General features: G+C 56.7%; 1 protein-coding gene across 1 annotated transcript in view; it reads right to left on the reverse strand.

The window, feature by feature from the left end:
* The window catches only part of Gpr179 (G protein-coupled receptor 179), a 14,238-nt gene extending 5,651 nt beyond the window's left edge, over positions 1 to 8,587 (reverse strand). The window contains exons 1-10 of the mRNA XM_005394606.1: positions 7,794 to 8,587; positions 6,365 to 6,473; positions 5,140 to 5,227; positions 4,555 to 4,787; positions 3,875 to 3,943; positions 3,414 to 3,523; positions 2,954 to 3,189; positions 2,698 to 2,836; positions 1,119 to 1,224; positions 517 to 663 (exon numbers count right to left, since the gene is read on the reverse strand). Of these exons, the coding sequence (XP_005394663.1) occupies positions 517 to 663; positions 1,119 to 1,224; positions 2,698 to 2,836; positions 2,954 to 3,189; positions 3,414 to 3,523; positions 3,875 to 3,943; positions 4,555 to 4,787; positions 5,140 to 5,227; positions 6,365 to 6,473; positions 7,794 to 8,587 (2,031 nt within the window). The remainder of the gene's footprint in view (positions 1 to 516; positions 664 to 1,118; positions 1,225 to 2,697; positions 2,837 to 2,953; positions 3,190 to 3,413; positions 3,524 to 3,874; positions 3,944 to 4,554; positions 4,788 to 5,139; positions 5,228 to 6,364; positions 6,474 to 7,793) is intronic.
* Positions 8,588 to 15,071: the final 6,484 nt, after the last annotated feature.

The following is a 15,071-nucleotide window of genomic DNA, read 5'->3' on the forward strand; positions in this document are numbered from 1 at the left end:
TGGGCTGGGGATTTAGCTCAGCAGCACAGCGCCTGCCTGGCAAGTACAAGGTCGTGAGTTCGATTCACGGTACCAGAGAAAAACAAAAAAACCAAACAAACGAAAAAAGACTAACAAGGTGGCCACTCACTGCCTGAATTGCCCAGCCCCAGCTACCCCTAGGTCACTAACCATCCTGCTCTGCTGGAGACTGAGGCGTTTCTTAGTCTGCCCTCCGTGAGGACACCGGGACTGAGGGTTTGCTCACAGCTGTGCCTCTAACCTGACGCTTGGCCAGGCCTCCAGGCCCTGGGTCCTGGGGCTCAGGGGTCCTTCCCCATGGGTGGTGTGTGGCTTTCTTCAGAGTCAAGGCTTACTTTAGGGTGGATATGAGGAAGGAAGGGGGGTCTCAGAGCGAGGGAAAACCGGGAGGCTGGGGACCTGCAGGGGCATTTGGCCGGGTGGTGGCAGGGGAAATGCATCCACTCTGCCCAGGCCTGGAGAGCTGGGACCAGAGGTGGCGGGGACAGCACCTACCCGAATGTCTCCGGGGTCCAGGCTGCGCTCACTCCAGGCTGAGGCGATGCTGCTGTCCAGGTGGGAGCCCGAGCGCTGCAGATCCAGCTCATCCTCATACACCTCGTCCAAGATCTCCTCGTGGGGTGTGCCCCCCGGCTTTCGGAACTGGCCAGGGCAGTGTGCGGGCGACAAGGTTCACCATGGCTCCCTGTCCACTCCCACTCTCCCCTTCCCTGCGCGGCCCAGCTTTACTTTGCCGAGCTTCCCCCCTTGTCTGATTTGGAAATGCGGGTCTTAGGGTTTTACCACCCATCCTGCTTGCCCTCAGGGTGACCCACCCTCCTGTCCCCATCTTTAGCCCTGCCCTTCGGCTCCAACGCCCGTCCCTGTCACTGCTTCCAAGCACATCTGCACAATGCACCAGCCTTACAGCGGTGCTGAAGGGACCCCCTGCAGCCCTAGCACTCACTTCCCTGGCCCGCGGACTGGATGGACGCAGGGTACATAGCTCCTTAACAAGGGCTCCTTCGCCCGCTTACAGCCTTCTGTCATCCTCGCCCTGACCTGCAGAGGGCGCTATTACCCCACAGCGCTGTTAGCAGGGCCCTGGAAGCCCTCACCTTGGGGATGAAGATCAGAGCCAGCGTAGCAGTGACGGTGCTGTGGGTGTGGAAGAAGAAGAGGAGGAGGGTCCAGTCCGGGTGCAGGGAGGGGACCAGCATGAACCTGGAGCCGAGTGGGAGAAGCTGATCATCCTTGCGGGAGGAGGGGGCCCCGCCAGCCCTGAGCCCCGCCAGGGAGGGCGTGTTCCTTCCTGCCCTCCTCAGGATGGAGCTGCTGTCCCAAGGTTCACGTCATCCCCACCTCCAAGAAGCCTGCCAGGCTCCACAGGCCCTCGACTCTATGAGGACCTCCTGGGGGCTCATCTGCACACCAGAGGACCAGGTCCCCACGGACACACTGCGGGCCTGGGGCTCAAGTGGCTGAGGGATGAGAAAGAAGGTAGGGAGAAGAGAGGCTGTGCAAGGCATATGTTGGGGGTCCTGCAAGATGGCGTACAGGACCCCCAACACTCGAGGACAGCACACGTCGTAACAGCTAAATCTCGGAAGCAACTGGTGCATCCACCAACAGATGCATGGATAAAGAAAATGTATTTACACACAGTGCAGCGGTACTGTGCTGTAAAGGAGACACTTGAGTCTTTTGTAGGGAAACGGGCGCACCTGGAGACCATAATAATAAGTGAAATAAATCAGACACACAGCTTCAATATCACCTGATTTCTCTTATTATGAGTGACTCAAAAAATAAATAAAGAGCAAAATAAAAGATAGATCATGAGAAATAGGGAACTAGAGTTTTTGCAAGCTGGACAGAGATCAAGAGATGGAGGGAGGGGGAAGGAGGGGAAAAGAGGAAGTAAAAAGAATTAAAATGTATTATGTGCATGCAGCATTGCCCACAAGAAATGTGAACATTATGTATTTCAGGCGTTAATAAATTTTTTTTTGTTTTCTTTTTTTGAGACAGGGTCTTGTATTTCTTTTTTTGTTTGTTTGTTTTTGTTTTTCTTCTGGTACTGGGAATCGAACTCATGACCTTGTGCTTGCTAGGCAGGCTCTGTGCCACTGAGCTAAATCCCCAGCAAACTTTTCTTTTTTTTTTTTGGTTTTTCTCCGGTACAGCAAACTTTTCTTTTTTTTTTTTGGTTTTTCTCCGGTACTGGCAACCAAACTCACGACCTTGCGCTTGCCAGGCAGGCACTTTTGCCGCTGAGCTAAATCCCCAGCCCCTTTGAGACAGGGTCTTGCTGTATGGTTCAGGCTGGCTTTGAACTCACTATGTAGCCCAGGCTAGCCTCAAATTCCCAGTGACCCTCCTGCCTCAGCTTCCCGTGTGCTGGGATTACAGGTGCGCACCACCATGCCAGGCTAAAAATAAAACTTTTTTTTTTGTACCAGGAATCAAACTTGAATTCATGACCTCAGGCTTGCCAGGCAGGAGCTTATGCCACTGAGCTACGTCCCTGGCCCCCAAAATAAAAAATTTTAAAAGGGAATAGGAGGGGCGTTGGGAGTGGGGCTTGCTTCCTGGTCTTGTCACCTGTTGGGGATGTGGGGTGGGGGAGCGGAGGGGCCTGTCCTCCGCCTGCTGCACCCGGGAGGGGGCAGTGAGAAGGTACCAGGCCTGGCTCACCGGGCCGTGTGGAAGGCGGTGGACAGCAGCAGCTCGTTGTGCAGGGCGATGCCCATGTAGCGCGGCTCGTGGAAGGCCGAGGGCACAGCGCGGGTGGTGTAGCACAGGAAGCTGCCCCAGCACAGCAGCAGCATCTCCGCTGGGGATAGAGGGCGGGGGGACAACTGAGCGTCTTGCTACCCTCTGAGGGGGGGAGCCTCTGGGTACAAGCCAGGACAACCAGGCCAGAGGGAGCCCAGGGGGCTGAGCGGCTCACCCACGACCATGACGTAGTCCCAGCGGTCATGGTGACAGAGGTAGAAGTGGCGGCCGGCGGGAGTGTGGCCTCGGGCCACCAGGGGCGTGAGCGGGCCTCGCTCCAGGCTGCCTGCTGTCCACACAGCCAGAAAGCCCAGCACGACGAGCAAGAGCAGTGCCAGGCGCCGCAGCAGCTGCCCGCTGCCCAGGGGCGCGCCGCGCTGGGCGGTGCGGGACAGAAACAGCTGGAGCACTCTGCAGGGGCAGGGGGCACGGAGAAAGCGGAGGGGCGGGGAGGGCCAGAGCCCAGGTTTACCTGTTCTCAGGTCCCTACCGCGGCTCCCTGCCCCCCGGAAGGAAGGGGCCCAACAGGGAAGGCTCGGCGATGCGCGGGGCTGTGGGCGCGGGTGCGGGCCGTGGAAGACTCCCTCCCATAGAAGAGCTGGGGGTGCGAGGGCAAGGTCTGCCCCGGGCCCTACCGGTAAAGCTTGAGTATGATGGTGCCATAGACGGTGGCAAAACCCAGCAGCCGGACCCAGCGCAGAGCGATGCAGCGGAAGACACTGGGCCTGAAGTACAGGATGAAGACCTGCGGGAGGGGCAGGAAGAGCTGCTCTGCTAGGCCCAACCTGTACCAGCGGGGGAGCCCTCTCTCCCAGCAGCCCCGCGACAGATGCGTCTTCGTGCCCTGTCTGCACAGGAGCAGGCACAGCGGGACAGAAGTGAGGTTCGGGTCCCACATCACTTGGCAGGTCTCAGAGCTCTTGGAAGCCTGGAGCGGCTTGGCTCCAGAGCGTGCTGCACTATCTGCCATTGCTGGGTGCAAGGAGTGGCCACTCCACTTGCGGGTAAGGAGAAAGGGTTCTGGGCTTTGCAGGGTACCAGGGTGCGGCTCTGGGGGGCTCCGGGAAGTGGGTCCAGCCGCTGGCCACAGACTCACGGGGAAGTAGAGAAGCAGGGATCCAAAAAGGATGGCTTCCAGCAGGATGACTCCAGATGCCCGGATCCTCTGTGGCCCAAGGAGAAGATGCGGTGAGCAGGCATGAGGGGTTAGTGCCTAGACCAGGGTGCTGGAGGGTCTCAGGCGCTGGAGGCTCGCTCTGGCCCTTGAATCGGCTGGAACACCAGCTCTACCCTTCTGTCCACCCTGGCTCTTAGCTAGGCTGGCACTGAGCCTGCCCAAGGCTGGGGCTTCGCACAGCACCTCAACGGCCCAAGCCTTCCCAGCCCCACCCTGGGCTCCAATCAGAGGCCGCCAGAGCAAGCAAGGACCTGCTGGAATCCTCCAGGCCCTGGATTGGAGGGCCCTGTTCAGAATGGGACACCCTGCCCTTGCCCAGTAAACATCCAGTTAGCCAGGCTCAGTGGTGCACACTGTAATCCCTGCACACTGGGAGGCTGAGGCAGGAGGGTTGCAAGTTTGAGATCAACGTGCAGCACAAAGCCCAGCTAATTCGATACTTGTGCAACTCGGACACCTGTCTGACACTGCATGATGAATGAAGTTTAGAGTCAAGATTGGCACCCAGCCCTGCCCTCCAAGTTAGTTGTGGCCTCAGGTAGCTCAGGTCTCCACTGAGGTGGGCAGTGTGTGCAGGAGTGAGGTGGGACCTGGCTTGCCTTGCTCCAGCGGCAGCGGTAGGACACCAGCATGCTCAAGAAGACAGCCAGCATGCAGCAGGCCTGGCAGGTCAGCACCACTGCCCGCAGCGCCGGGGCCTCCTGCACCAGGCACGGAGTGGCATCCATGCAGCCGGTGCAGCCCTCGGGACACGTCTGGCACCGCAACAGCCTCCCCGCGCTGCCTTGGGACCCGAATGGCCCAGTGGGCTGTGCAGCACCCTCCTCTAGTCCTACAAAGAACAAGGTGGTCCAGGGAGGGGGTGCAGCGGGGCTCCTGAATCCCGGCCTTCTGCTCTGACAGCTACCCTGGCCAAGGAGGCGAGGGAGTGGGTACCCCCCTTGGAGGGCAAGGAACAGGAAGACATGCTAGGTTGGGGCCCATTGGGAGGCCAATTGGCAGCACACCACATGGTGAGCTCATTCTCAGAAGCAGACACCCCCAAACAGCGCTACTGACGCCCCCTGCTTCTCTCTAGCTTCTGTCCATGCCCCACCTGGAGTTTCCTTCCCGATCGCCCCTGAACTGCCTTCCGCCTTGATCCTCCCTCACCCAAGCCCGCCTGGCCCCCCGCACTCACGTACCCCCAGAGCCACTTGCCGCGAAGAACCCAGGTCGGCAACGACAGAGGTATTGGCCAAGGACGAAGCCCCGACCCTCCAGGGGGACACACTGTGTGGGACAGGGTGATGCACGTTTATACGGCGCCTTCTTGGGAAGAGTTCGGGGCCCATCTGCTCCCTATCCGTGGCTTCTGAGACTACACTGGGGGCCCCACCAGAAGCCTTCCCTGATCCTTGGGGAGTTTCCCTCTGGAAACCTCACCCCCCAAAACACACTGTTGTCCCTTCCCAAGGAGGATCCAAGCAGAGAGCCTGGGACAGACCAGCCTCTCGTTCAGACGGGCCGTGACAGTGGCACACGAGTCTCATTTCCCTGTGCCCAGCTGCCGATAGGCCCAGGCAGAAGCCGGGATCTCTGCCCCAGGCGTACTTCGGGAGCCTGTGTCCTGCTTCAAAGGCTGCCCGCCGGGGGGTTGGAAAGACCCCCACGGAGGAGCAGCTTCCTCTGTCACAGGCCACCTGGCTTCGGTGCGGGACTGCTTTCTGCAGCCCTAAGGCCAGGCTAATGCTCAGCGGGTGGGAGGTCGAGGCTGACCCTTATTCCACTTTCACCCATTGACGTTTGCCCAGCAGGGGTGGAGCAGGCCTCCAAGGCAGGCAGGGAGGATGAGCACACGGCCTGGGGAGTGGCTGGGATCAGACACTAGTGGGCAAGGGATGGGCTTAACCACAGGCAGCCCCTGACCTCCTTCCGCCAAAGGCTTAGCGTGGTGCTTATGAAACCGAGGCCAAGCTTCCTATACCCTGGGCCACTTTGATGCGCCCTAATCTGGCTGCATCTGTGCAATCAAACAAAAGTGCACCCGGGGAACACGGATGTGTGGCCGGGTTAAAAAATGAACTACCAGGCATGGTGGTGCGCGCCTGTCATCCCAGCCCTCAGGAGGCTGAGGCAGGAGGATCGCCACCCGTTTGAGGCCAGCCTGGGCTGCATAGTGAGTCCAAGGCCAGCCTGGACTACATAGCGAGATCCTGTCTCAAAAAACCAAAAGAAAAAAAAAGTGGCCCTGGGAAGGAAGCCTGAAGCACTGAGCTCCTCAAGTAGGGCAGAGGCAGAGCAGCTGTGCTGTTAAAAGCCCTGGACTTTCACCTCTGCCAGTCACTAGGGATTCCCCAGAAGCCCTCGATGCCAGGTGGCTTTGTCGGCTGCTCCCGGGGCTGGGTGGTGGCAGTGTCATCTCCTCACCTGCGTGCTGTTGAGGTCACACAGGTGTGTGTTAGAGAACCAGCCGGGGCCACTGGCACACTGATTGATGTCCACAGTCTGGAGATCTATGTCCATCTGCACCTGTCCCCTAGGGCAGGGAATGGGCAGCCAGGCCCACAGCAAGGGATGCTGAAGTGTCCTTGGGCGCCAGAGTTTCCCAGCGCTGTCAACCCTGTCACTGTAGCAGCAGCCCCCTCCCACTACGCCTTCAGCCCCATCCCTCCTTCTCCACCTCCTGTTATTTCCTGGCTTCTGTAACGGGCGGAGGGAGGGGACGTGTCAAGACATGAGGAGCCGGGGCTCTGCTGACCCATCGGGGGGATTTTCACACTTCCCACTGTGTGTGCGCACACACGCACACACACTCGACGCACACTCACCGCCCCTCACCCTGCCCAAGCGGGGTCTGAACTGGTCACAGCCCAGGACGGAAGGAATTGGGACCCCAGTCTGGAGCTGCCTGGCCCACAGCGTCCCTAGCCCAGCTCCAGGCTGCACAGGGAGAGAGCTGGTGAGGAGCCAGGCTGCCTGGCTGCCGGGGGAAACCCTGCTGGGGGCAGAGCTGAAGAGGCTGATTGTTGAACGCCTTTGTGTGCCTTTGCCACCCCCGACCCACAGGGCCCGCAGCCTCTTGGCGGGAGCAGAGCGGGACCAGTTACTGGAGGAGCATCACAAGCCCCTGGGTGAGGAGGGCAGCACAGCAGGGCTTGCCTGATGCAGGAATAGAGGCACCGCACTTGGTCCTAGGAAGCAGAATGTGCAGGCCCACACCTGTAAGCCCAGCACTTGAGAGGCTGAGGCAGGAGGGTCACTGAGTTAGACGCCAGCCTGGGCTCCATAGCAAGACCTTGTCTCAAAAAAACAGTACCAAAAGGAATGATACTAGGACTGACCCAGCCCACTCCTGGACAGGAAGGGCATTAATTCCAAGCCCCCAGCACCAGGTTTACCTCGGCGGGGGTGCCTGCCCGGCTACCCTAAGAACTCTGATACGCAGATTGGGACTGTCATCCAAGCCAAGCCCTCTCCTGCCTTGCACGCTCACGCCTTCGAGCTGAGGGCCCAGACCTGTGCCCACCTGTGCCTTCACATCCCCGCACACCTAAGCGTGTGTGCCTGTGCAGAGACGCATGCCAACACGTGTGCACCCACCTCATACGCGTGTGCTCAGGACACTCATTTATACCCGGGTCCGGGCGTGTCAGTGGATTCACCCCTACACGCGTGTACACTCACACCTGTGTGCATTAGCAGGTTCCCAGCACAGGCTGCAGACACAGCTGTGTGCAGATACGCACAAACGTGCCCCCGAACACACACATGCTCTGGCGAACAGCCCGGGCAGAACAGAGCTGACGCCTGCCCCCGACCCGGCCCCACCCCCCAAAGCTGTGAGAGCCTGACTTACCGGACCTCTGGGCTGAGGTCGGGCTTGAGTCCATAGAAGGCGGCAGAGAGTGTGACCAGCCAGCCGGGACGGAGCCGGCCCTCCTGGCAATCTAGGAAGGGCGGGGACAGCCTCACCTGCCATGCGTCCCCCACATATCCGTCCCCCTGGGGCCACTTGGGGCTGTCAAGGCTCCGCAGGTCATTGGTCAGCACCCGCTTCTGCAGGCCAGGGCCATCCGGGTCCTCTGTCGGGCTCTCCTCACGCACCGTGTTGCCCGACAAGTCCTGCAGGAGGGTCTCCGCCCCCCTCCGGGTGGCCTGCAGGGCCAGCGGCAGGTGGCTGGCCCCCGGCGGAGGGTTAAAGGTCAGCAAAGCCCGGTAGGCCCTGGGGTCTCCCTCAGCCACACTGCGGACCAGGGCCTGGTACCATTCCACGTCCTCCTCCATGCTGGACTCGCGGATGTCGTTGGCCTGCAGCAGCATGTTGAGGAAGTTGGCAGCCTGGGCCACCGTGCCCGCTGCCCTCTGCAGCCCCGCGGGGAGCCCTGGCCTGGCTTCTGCCCCTGGAGCCTTGGAGCGCTCACTGCAGTTAGCGCCCGCCAGCTGGTGGGCGTCTCCGGAGTAGAGAAAAGCCAGGGCTGCCTCGGTGCCCTGGGGGGGCATCCACACAGGCGCCAGTACTGGCTCTGCTTGGGTGGGCAGCAGGGGCAGGGAGCGGAGGGGCCTCGGGGCCCCCAGAGCCCAGCCACAGAGGAAACAGCAGCCCAGCAGCCCCCACATGGGGGAGGGCTGGAGCGTGGCCCCGGCAGCCATCCTGGGCACAGCTCCTAGGACCCTGGGCTCCGGGCTGCCCAGGGGCTTGCGGGCTCAGGGGAGCCCAGGCAGACGGCTGCTCGGGCCTCCTCCGCTCTCTCAGTCTCTCGCCCGCGCCATCCTGCCTGTTTTCTCTCCGACGTTCATCACTGCCAGCCTCTGGTATGAGGACCCTGCCTCTGCTCTCTCAGCGCCACCCCCTCTTAATCCTGGCCCAGCACCCCTTTCCGCCCCACCCCACATCTGTCCGGAGAGGAGGGAGGGAGAGGAGGGACCAGTCCCGCCACCTCCTCCCCCTGCCCTTTGCTCCAGCAGGAGAGGTGGGCAAATCCGGGGTGGGGAGCCATAGCCACGCAGCCCCGCGCTCTCCACCCCTCCGCACCCTGGCAGTCGCGCAAAGGACACGATCGGGGGCCCGGCTGTGCCCCCAACACCAAGCTGCTCCTCTGGGATTTGAGGCCAGGACGCGGAGGGTGGACGGGCGAGCCTCGTGTCACCAGGCTCAGGCTGGGGGCAGGTCGTAACGCCCATCATCTCAGACAGTCCTGCCCCACAGCCATGGACGGCTCACAGTCTTAATCCCATTTCACAGATGCAGACGCTGCAGCTCAGAGATTCCCCCAGGGTTATGCAGCTGCTTATTATTAGATTATTTGAGACTCAAAGCTAAAGCTCTGACTCCCCTACTCTGCCCAATGAAACTGCCATCATCCTCAGGGAATTATGATAACATCCTCCCCCTCTGCCAGGCATGGCAGTGTAGCCTGTCATCCCAGCACTCGGGAGGCTGAGGCAGTTTGTAATCTCTGTCACAGATGTTGATGATGACGATGATGACAATAATAATAATAAATCCCTAGGCTGGGCAGGGTGGTGGTTTGTTTGTTTTTGGTGTTTAAGACAGAGTCTCACTGTGTAGCCCAGGCTGGCCTTGAACCCTTACTGATCTTCCTGCTTCAGTCTCCTGAGTGCTGGGATGACAAGGGTGAGCCATCATGATTGGCTCCTGGCCCTTTTTATGTTTTATTTTGCTACAGGGATATACTAAATTGCCCAGCCTGGCTTTTCTTTTTTTATCTTTTTGAGAAAGGGTCTCGCTTTGCAGTTCAGGCTGGCCTTGAGCTCACTTTGTAGCCCAGGCTGGTCTCGAACTCACAACAATCCTCCTGCCTCAGCCTCCCGAGTGCTGGGATTACAGGCGTGCACCACCAGGTCTGGCTTTTGTTTTTTTGTTTTGTTTTGTTGTTTTGTTTTTCTTCTGATACCAGGAATCAAACTCATGACCTTGCGCTTGCCAGGCGGGCGCTTTGCCGCTGAGCTAAATCCCCAGCCCCCAGGCCTGGCTTTTGTGTTTTGTTTTGTTTTGTTTTGTTTTGTTTTGTCTTTTTGAGACAGGGTGTGGAAACATTTATTTTATTTATTTATGTTTGTTTGTTTTGTTTTTTGAGACAGGGTCTTGTTATATAGGTCAGGCTGACCTTGTGAGCTAATGGTTTTTTGGTACCTGGAATCGAACTCAGGACCTTGTGCTTGCCAGGCAGGCACTTGTGCCACTGAGCTATATTCCCGGCCCACCCAGGCTGGCGTGAACCTGTGATCTCCTGTGTCACCCTCCCAAGGAGCTGGGATTACCGGCGTGGGCCACAAAGGCCGGTTGCACAAGCCCTCTCGGCTTCTCTTCTTCTAAGCCTCTCTCTCAAGCTTTGGTGTCCCAGGTCACTGAGTGGGTACAGGAGGTGACAGCCAGGGAAGATCTTAGCCACCTCTACTTGTCACCTCCTGTACCCACTCAGTGACCTGGGACACCAAAGCTTGAGAGAAGAGGTGGCTAAGATCTTCCCTGGCTGCATAGGTGACTTCAGGTGATTCTGCCCTGGAACCTCAGCGAGGAGCATGGGAGAGAGAAGGGGAGAGGGCGGCAAATGCCGAGCAGAACCTCCCGATGTCAGGACTGCACCTTCTGGCCCATGGCTCGGATTTCTCTTTTACAGAGAGCGAAATGAAACCCTGAGAGCAAAGTGTTGTTCCCAAGGCCACAAACCAGTTAGCGGCAGAGCTGGAAACAACATCCCTGATCCTATGTGGAGAGAGACAGAGCCAGAGCCAGGGCCAGAGACAGAGCCAGAACCAGAGACAGAAGCCCAGCTTTTGGGAGACAGAGGCAAGAGAAGCGCTGCAAGTTTGGGGCCAGCCTGGGCTACAGAGTGAGACCCCATCTCCAAGAAACACCCAAAACAACAAAAAAGTGAGCTCAAGGACCACAGAAATTCAAGTCACACAAACACAAAGATACCATCATTTGTCTGGAGCTCAATTTTAAATGTTTTTCCAGCATTTAGGCTACAGGCCCAGAGAGTGAAGGAACAGGGAAAGGCAGCATTCCCTGCTCTGCCTTCCAGAGGGCAGGCGCATCTGCCCCCTGCAAGTGGAGCTCCCTGCACCCACGGCTGACGCAGGCAGCCCCTGTGAGGCCGAGCAAGTGACTGCACAGCAGAGGGCGCTGCAGAGCCACAGGCGTCGCCTTCGCTAATTCCTGGGTCCACACTGCCAGAGAACCCTGTGTCTTAGGTGGTCTTCTGAGGCCTCGGGTGCTCTGGGGTCCTAGAGCAATTTCTCTCTCTCTTTTTTTTTTTTTTTCCTAGAAACTCTAGAGACATCTGATAAGGCACTGGGGAAAGGGAAGGAAGAGAATGAGACGCTGAAAGTCAGACACGGTCGGCTTTGCTTGCCCCGGCGTCTTTCTGAGAATTGGCTCAGTGACCCATCAGCTTTAGTCAGTTTCTCCCTGCTGATTCTGTAGTGCCGAGTGAGAGAGGTCTCCTTGTCAGGAGGCTCTGCGGAACCATTCCACGCGGATGTATTAAGGCCCACTCCGTGCCACCAGAGTCCTTGGCCCTGGAGAATCCCAGGGGCAGAAAGCAAACACGGCCCTGCCCTCCTAAAGTTTACAGTGCAGGAGGGAGGCCAGCATTTAGTCAAATCACCTAGAGCTCAGAGAGAAGAAAAGGCCCAGGCAGGCAGCTCTCCCTGGTGGAGTGAGGAGAAAGCTCAGTCTGTACCTCTCTCTCTCTCTCTCTCTCTCTCTGTATCTATCTACCTTGTTGCTGTTGTTGGTTTTGGTCTTTTCTGAGACAGGGTCTGGCTATGCAGTTCAGGCTGGCCTTGAACCCACTTTGTAGCCCAGGCTGGCCTCGAACTCACAGCAATCCTCCTGCCTCAGCCTCCCGAGTTCTGGGATTACAGGTGCGCGCCACAACGCCTGGCTAGGAAGCTCAATCACAAGAGTAGGCAGGAATTTAACAAGCACAAGGAGGAGAAAAGGGAATCGCTTGTACAGGGCCATCCATGGGGGAAACTGCCACAGTGCTTATGGGGCTATGGGGAGAGACAAGCTGCAGTCAGAGGGAGGGAGCAGTCAGGTCACACAGGGCCCTTGTCTTGGTGACTTTTTCCTCATTGCTGAGACAAAATACTTGATGCCCAAATATTTTTTTTTTTTTGGTACCAGGAATCGAACTCAGGACCTTGTGCTTGCCAAGCAGGCACTTATGCCGCTGAGCTATATCCCCGGCCCTCTGATGCCCAAATATTAAGGAAGGAAAGGTTTATTTAGCTCAAAGTTTGTGGAGGTTTCAGTCCATATTCCAGTGGCTCCAAGGCAGGGTGGCACAGGGCAGAGGGCAACTGTTCATGGCTGCGGAAGATGGCAAAAACAACAAGAGCACAAGGGGGGAGCAGGGGCCAGCAGGCTCTTTCCCTCCCTTTCATTGTATGCAAACTACCCGCCCCAGGGCGGGTGTAGCACTCACATCCATAATTCCAACGCTGGACCATGGATCAGCCATAAACTCCAGAAGCCACCCTATGACTGCATGAGGCTTTGGGGGGGACATTCGGACATAGACCATAACAGCCCTACATGCTTCTTCTTCTTCTTTTTTTTTTTTTGGTTTGGTTTTTTTTTTCCAATACCAGGAATCGAACTCATGACCTTGCGCTTGCCAGGCAGGCGCTGTGCCACTGAGCTAAATCCCCAGCCCCCCTACATGCTTCTTTAAGGACTCTTGTCTTTAGCCTAGGAGCAATGAGAATGCTGAACAACTATAAGTGCAGGCTGTGAACAAATTTTCATTTTGAAAAGGTCCCTTGGGCTGCTGGCCTCAGTAGACCCTGGACTTTTCTTTTCTTTCTTTCTTTTTTTTTTTCATCTTTTTGCGACAGGGTCTTGTTATGCAGTTCAGGCTGACCGTGAGCTCACTTTGTAGCCCAGGCTGGTCTCACACTCGCGACGATCCTCCTGCCTCAGCCTCCTGAGTGCTGGGATTACAGGTGTGAGCCACCACACCTGGATTTTTCTTCCCTTCCATGTGCCTTCAAGTACAGAAGCTGCTAAATTCTTCTGGCTGATGCTCCTTATCCCTTGTAAATTTCATTGTCTCCCTTGGGAAGATTGCCATGGGTGCCTTTCTTTTTTTCTTTTGAGACAAGGTTGGTCTCGCTGTGCAGCTCAGGCTGGCCTTGAGCTCACTTTGTAGCCCAGGCTGGCCTTGAACTCACAACGATCCTCCTGCCTCAGCCTCCCAAGTGCTGGGATTACAGGCGTGCGCCATGACTCCAGTCTGCCATGGGTTCCTAACTGGTCTCCCTGTCACTCCTGTCTCTCCTCTTCCATGCCAGAAGCATCATCTTATTCGATCCTCACAACATCCCTGTCATATAAGCAAAGCGAAGTGGTTCTATGAATTGAGGTCATCCCGGCTTGTGAAAGTCAATTGTTAAAATTGCTCAATTTTATAAGGCAGTTTTTAAACATAGCCAGTATTAGGAATAAAATTATGTAAGTTTATAGGGCAGGGTATGTAGCTTAGTGATAGAGTGCTTGCCTAGCACATGCAAGGCCCCAGGTTTGGATCCTAGTGCTGCAAAAAATAAACGGCTGGGTGTGGTGGTGCATGCCTGTAACCCTAGCACTTGGGAGGCTGAAGCAGGAGTATTACTGGGAGTTTGAGGCCAGTTCCATAGGCCAGTATAAACTACAGAGCAAGACCCTGTCTCAAGAAAAGAAAAGGATACTACAAATGTATAAATTACATTAAAAACAAAGGCAATAAATTCTTGGAACTCATGATTTCCTAATAATTTCCCCTGTGCTCTTGGGATTATTTATGTCCACTGTACCTGCATGAATATCATTTTGTGTGTATGTGTGTGTTTTGAGGTAGGGTCTGCTACTTAGCCCAGGCTGACCTCCAACTTGCGCTGATCATCCTGTCTTAGCCTCTGGAGTGCTGCAGTTACAGGCGTGTGCCACCACACCTGGCTCATCTGCACGCTTAAATTACCACATCACGAATGGTATGTTTCAGCTCATCTCTTTCTAGCTCCCTGTCTAGTAAGATCAGGTTGACAGATTGAAATCAGCCCTTAGGCAAGTGCTACAAATCAGGGCATGATTTATTGCTTTGTGGATTACCTAGATGTAAGAAAGTGATGGAGAGTGTGCTAATTCAGGTTTAAACTTCTTGTGTTATGTCTGTATGTAGCTGCGTGAATAGCACAAAAATAAAGGATATATTCTTCCAGTATTTGATAACTGTTTTCGAATTCAGCGGAGAGGTTGATCCCATTGTTGACAATCCAGGTCGCCTTTTCCTTTTCACTGTCCTTTTCCGTTAACAGAGGAAAATATCAACAAAGAGCCTTGTCCTTTGGTTACTGTGACCAGTTTGTCTATACACGGAAGCGCTGGGCAAGGGCTGGGGATATAGGCCAGTGGCTGAGCTCAATCCTAGCAAGGGGAGGCCCTGGGTTGTTCCATTCCTAGCAACACGCGCGCGCGCGCGCACACACACACACACACACACACACACACACGCACGGAATTTAGCAAACATCAGTGAAACATTCTTTGAGAATCAGTGATATGGAATTTGCCATTGTGTTTTCATTATTATTTGTAAACTGGGCTCCACACATCCTTTGCATCAGCAAAATTCATGGTACACTTATGTAACATACACGCATACGTTCCCTTTCCTCGCCCAGAAAGCCGGTTGTTAGCACTCATCCGCACAGCACGGATTCTAGAACACAGTGCTCATCGCTGTCATTCCAGTGGACGCCGGGAGAGGATGCAGATTAACGAACTGTCTCGGCCAGGGTCATACATCGCAAGCAGCATGGGCGGGGCAAGAACTATAGATAATTGCCCAAATCAACGGCTGTCTCCTAGGACTAGCCCGGTCCCCGGGACCTGCCCTACTCCACCGCGGGGACAGCCCGGGCACGAGCACCCAGGAAGTAAAAAGCGAGGGGTCTCTAGGGCAGGAGACCAACGCTTCAGGTCCCAGCCAATAGCGGCCCGGGGCACGAGCTACGTCACGCGCAGGAGCGGCCGGCGCAAGCACGCCCCGAGAAGGGGGCGCGGACAGGACTCCCGGAAGTGGCGTCACCCGGGGGAGGTCCGCGGCGGCGGCGCGCGGCC

This window comes from Chinchilla lanigera, unplaced genomic scaffold (genome assembly GCF_000276665.1).
Source record: "Chinchilla lanigera isolate Chin_1 unplaced genomic scaffold, ChiLan1.0 scaffold00050, whole genome shotgun sequence".
Classification (NCBI taxonomy): Eukaryota; Metazoa; Chordata; class Mammalia; order Rodentia; family Chinchillidae; genus Chinchilla; species Chinchilla lanigera.